General features: G+C 46.9%; 1 protein-coding gene across 1 annotated transcript in view; it reads right to left on the bottom strand.

Annotated features, from left to right (window-relative positions):
* Positions 1 to 1,452, bottom strand: part of ATP6V0A4 (ATPase, H+ transporting, lysosomal V0 subunit a4) — a gene marked incomplete at its 3' end in the record, with an annotated part of 16,853 nt that extends 15,401 nt beyond the window's left edge. Inside the window, exons 1-3 of the mRNA XM_009877099.1 lie at positions 1,245 to 1,452; positions 710 to 788; positions 84 to 178 (exon numbers count right to left, since the gene is read on the bottom strand). Coding sequence (XP_009875401.1) covers positions 84 to 178; positions 710 to 788; positions 1,245 to 1,361 — 291 coding nt within the window. The remainder of the gene's footprint in view (positions 1 to 83; positions 179 to 709; positions 789 to 1,244) is intronic.
* Positions 1,453 to 4,673: the final 3,221 nt, after the last annotated feature.

Genomic DNA, 4,673 nt, shown 5'->3' with positions numbered 1-4,673 from the left:
GGGGGGTCTGTATCAGCACATTACACAGACATCCTGGTGCACAACTCCTTCTCTCTCTCCTTGTCCCACCCTGAATTCCATACCTCCATATCAATCATTTCCCGAGGCAGGGGGGTCTCTGGGTACTTCTCTAATTTGACTATCTCAGCACTGTCTTCCATCTCATTTTCCAGAAAACCTACAGGGAAAGGACACAGAAGTCTCAATGCAGAGTCATCCCTGTTGCAACATCCCACTCACCAACTGCTGCCAAGCCCCACGTCAGGACCGAAGCATCATGCAGAGCTGTGACAGGACACATGTCCATGGGACAGCACAAGCTCTGCTGCTTAGGTTTTAAGAATTTGTCTCCAGGCTGAAGCCCTTGGCCACAGGATGTGTGTGTCAATGGCTGCTGCAATGGTGTAAGAGCTGGGTTATCTGGATTATCCCCCTGCCCAGCCCCGGATCTATCCCGTGATTTTACATGAGCTAATTAATGTCCTCTCAGTTCATTTAACCATTTTCAAAACCAGGGCAACAATTTATTACCCATATGGGGTGAAGTGGTAATTAGCTGACGCATGCAAAACATTTCCAGAGGCTTGGATGAAAACATCACCATTTTGTCACTAATTCTGCTCCATGGTGTGAGAGCACTTAACAAAGAAATAAATCCCACACCACCAGTTGGCAGAAAGCCGACTGCATTTGACAAGTCTTTACTTACGCAGGATCCTCTCCAAGGATTCGCACCTTCTCACTTCATTCACAAACTTTCTCTGGAAGCTGTTGACAGTCACATTCAGCTGAAGAGAGGAGGGGAAAACAAGCCTGGGGCTGGAGGCTGCACACTGCCATGCTCATTTTTAACATCAGCAGAGAATGAACACCTTTGGTGCAGACTGCCAACACAGCTGCATTTTACAGACTCCCAGTGGCAGGGCAGTACCGTGCATTTCCTTACAGCCAAGGATATCATGGCCTTACGCTGGGCTCGTTTACACCCAGCCTTGCTGTGGCAGCAAGAGTCAGAGATGGACCCTCATAGAGACCCCCCTGTTTTCTGGTGGTGGAAGGAATTGTCCTAAGATTGTGCAGAGAGTGTGCAGAGCACTGCATGGGGACTTGGGAGTGGGTCATGTCTCAGCACGGTGATTGGCTTTCAGATCAGCGCTGGGGAAGCCTCGCTCTTGCCATGGGCTTTTTGACCACCCTGTAGGTGCACCTCCCACAGCTCAGCGCGTCATCCGGGCACTACTCACGTCTCTGAACTGGACCAGACCCAGCTCTCCGAGCTCAGCTACACAGCAGTAGGCAGCCTCCACTTGCAGGAAGAGCTGCATCAGGCTCATCTCCTCGCTCCGGAAGACCGAGGCCATTTCACCCGCCCTGCTCCGACCTGGGTGTCCGTGGGGGCCTTGGTGGGAGCGGCACAGTCTTCCTCCTCACACAGGGAGGTGCCAGGAGGTGGCAAGCACTGCAGGAACATTAGGATCACTGAGTCAGAGGGCTGGAAGCTAATCCAGTGCTGCCCATCATGCCCTTCATAAGGGTTTCTTTGCCTCCTAAAAGCCTCCTTGAACCCGCTTCATCCCACCAGGGCTGTGATAGTTGCTATTTGTGAGACACAGGGAAGAGGGAAGCCAGTGTTTCCCTAGGACAGATGATGAGTGAATACCCTGCCCTGTCTTCTGCTGGACCAAAGGCACTTCAGACCATTGCACTCAGGTCTTGTATTTGGGTTTTGGATGCTGATCTTGTGCAGGACTCGATTTCTCTTTGTCTTCCACAACACACAGAAGAAAAATCCTTAACTTCACCTTGCAATTAGGCAGGTGAAAGAGGTCTGGCTGGTTTTTATCACTTTCATTGGTAGTGTGAACACAACATTTCAAACACATCCAGAGCATATTATACGGAGATAGAAAAAAGAGGAGACTATTTTTATTTAAATTAAAACAAACTTTTAAGATTTAAAAAGCACTTTCTCCCCACAAAAGGCTGTCTTCAAGATGAGATACATGAAATACCATGCATTTCACAAAAGTTCCTTTTGTCTATATGCTTCTTAATATTTACTTTGAGTAACCTGAACTTACAAATTGCCTTTAGTTTTTCTTGCACAAAATTAACTGATTGGCATGCACAAACACAGTAATTATTCTTTCTGAGAGAAGAACATGCAAGCAGATACACATTTTGCATGCATTTAATTTTGTAGCAAGCCTACATTTTAAAAATAGTAAACCAAAATCCCTTTATAACCTCAATTCTACTTGTCAGGGATGGGGAGTTGATTTTCCTTAACCCTCTCTCTTCTTGAACCTTGTCTTGCAACACTGTTTTTCATGTGGTTTCTAATAATTTTCTCTATAACACATGAAAGATTTATCTTTGCAATATATTAAAGGTTTGCTTAACAGAAGCACTGCCTTTACAAGTCTCTATTTGCCCAATTGTCCTGTGAGCTTTCCTTGACTTACTCTCTGTACCTATTCACTAAATGATTTAAGATGTTGTAAATATCACGTATGATAACTAGTAGCTTGTTAAAAGAGAACATAACATGTGCCAGCTCCAGTGGGTTAAGTAAGGATATAATCTTTAAAGTTGGTTGGACGTTTTTTAGCAAACCATATTTTTCACAAGAAGAAGACACAAAAGCTGCAAAAGATCCCCACTGCTCATGCACAAAAAATAAAAATATTTCCTAGCTCTGACTTTAAAAATCCAGGAGATTTTTAAAAAGTTTAAAAGATCATCAAAATGTCCCATCTTCTTCAGACCGAAAAGTGTGAAAAGGGTATAATTTAAAGCAGTTTGCATTTCCAAACCTGCAGTTAACTTCCATGAAAAGTGTTAAAACCTTAGAATAAAAATAAATAATAACAATAAAAACCCCAAACACAATGAAACTCACATGTAATATCTGGAAATATCTTAGTTAAACTGCTTCAGACAATTCAAACTCAGGGTTCTACTTTTCCTTGGTAAACAGGCAGTGAAAAACCCCAAAGGCTCAATGTCATCTTGATTTGGAATGAGAGAAAAATGAAAAGAGAAACCTCTTTCCAGCCAGGAAACCCTTCCCAGTCCCGCTTCGAGGAAGGCAGAGCTTTCACCCCTCATTCACTCCCACGGGTACAGAAGACTTGCCCAAAGGCACCTGCTGCTAGCCCTGTCTCTGTCAACACCCACTCCCACCCTCAGTTTTTTGCTGGCAGAAGAGCAGTTAATCGGGAAACCACTCACGCTTTCCCCAGTCGCTGTTTTCCAGCGGTACCACGCTGCATTAAAATGCGTGACAACGCACCAGGTTTGGGGCAGGGTTAAACCCCTGGTGTGACTCAGGTTTACCTCTTGGCCACCGTGATCCTTTCTGGCAGTCCTTCTTTCCTGGGAAAGGGGCGAGCTCTCCCCTCGGCTGGCCGGGTGTCCTGTCCCACGACAACCGTGGGGCCCTGGGTTTGGCAGAGCCGCACGGCACCGCGACCGGGCGAAGCGCCCTGGCTGACTGTCCTTTGTCGCACGGGGAAACAGCAAGCTTTTTCTTTTAAGGTCAGAACCGGTCTGGACCAGAGGAGGGAAGGCCTTTCTGTCCCGAAACAACCCCCAGGGGTGGTCTGCACCCAGCGCTTTCTGGCTCGGTCACAGGTATGAGGTCTGTGACAAGCGGGAGCCGTGTTGCGGCAGCACGCGGCTTGTTACAACTAATAACAGATGGGGCACGCCAGCTCACACTGCCCCGGCCACCCAAAACGAGCCAGAACCTTTGAAACCTGCTGCATATAGAGAGCTATAAACCCATAAAAACTCATTTGCAAGCCCTGGATAGAGAGGGTCAGTCGCTAGGGAGGTGGAAAACTTCTGCGCTGTTTCTTGCTGGTTTTTCCTCACTGAAGGCAGCCTCGCAAAGGACAGGGAAACAATGTGAGATTAATGATTTTCTTGGAGCTGGGGGACGGGCAGAGCCATGCAGGAAAGAGAGGTCTGGGAGGGCACAGGGGAATCCATCAGCAGAGCTGCACTAGCCTGGGGCAATGCTGATAGGTAGCTTGATTCTCACCCCTTGAAATAACAAATGCTGTGGGGAAAAGTGGCTTTATAGACTTTATCCCACTTCAGCTGCTAAAGCAAAGGCTTCAGAGAGAAATCCGGCCCCTCCTAAAAGCAATGGCTTAGCTCCAGCTGAGGTCAGAGAAGGCAGGTTTCATCCTGGTGAAGAAGGCCGACTGGGTCACTCTTAAATCTAGCACCAGTAAGAAGTTACATCTAGAAAGAAGAGCTAATGAAAATGCATGGTCATATGTAAATTGTAAAGCATCCCTTAAAGAACTTGGTTTCTCAGACTCATATTTTTGGAAGTACCCAGTAACCCTGAGCGGACAAGCCAAAAGGTGTGTCTTGTCCAAGGGAACAATGCCGAAAAGTGAGTAACAACTGAGCGTTTCCCAGCACAGAGGCTTTCCCTTTAAAAGCAACGAAGAATGGCCCCACCTCACAAGGTCAGCTAGTGCAAGAGGGCTCCCTTCACTTTCTGAAATCCAGCTGCCTCCAGCTGTGCTGATCCAAAAAGGAGATATTAAAGATTATAAGGTAATTTTGATGGGTGGACCTAAAACTTTCATTTAGCTCAGCAACTGCGCAGCTGAGTTGCCCGCCGTGCTCCCTGGCCTCCCACCTGATGTGGC

This window comes from Apaloderma vittatum, unplaced genomic scaffold (assembly GCF_000703405.1).
Source record: "Apaloderma vittatum isolate BGI_N311 unplaced genomic scaffold, ASM70340v1 scaffold4509, whole genome shotgun sequence".
Classification (NCBI taxonomy): Eukaryota; Metazoa; Chordata; class Aves; order Trogoniformes; family Trogonidae; genus Apaloderma; species Apaloderma vittatum.
This window is presented reverse-complemented; position numbering and strand designations above follow the sequence as displayed.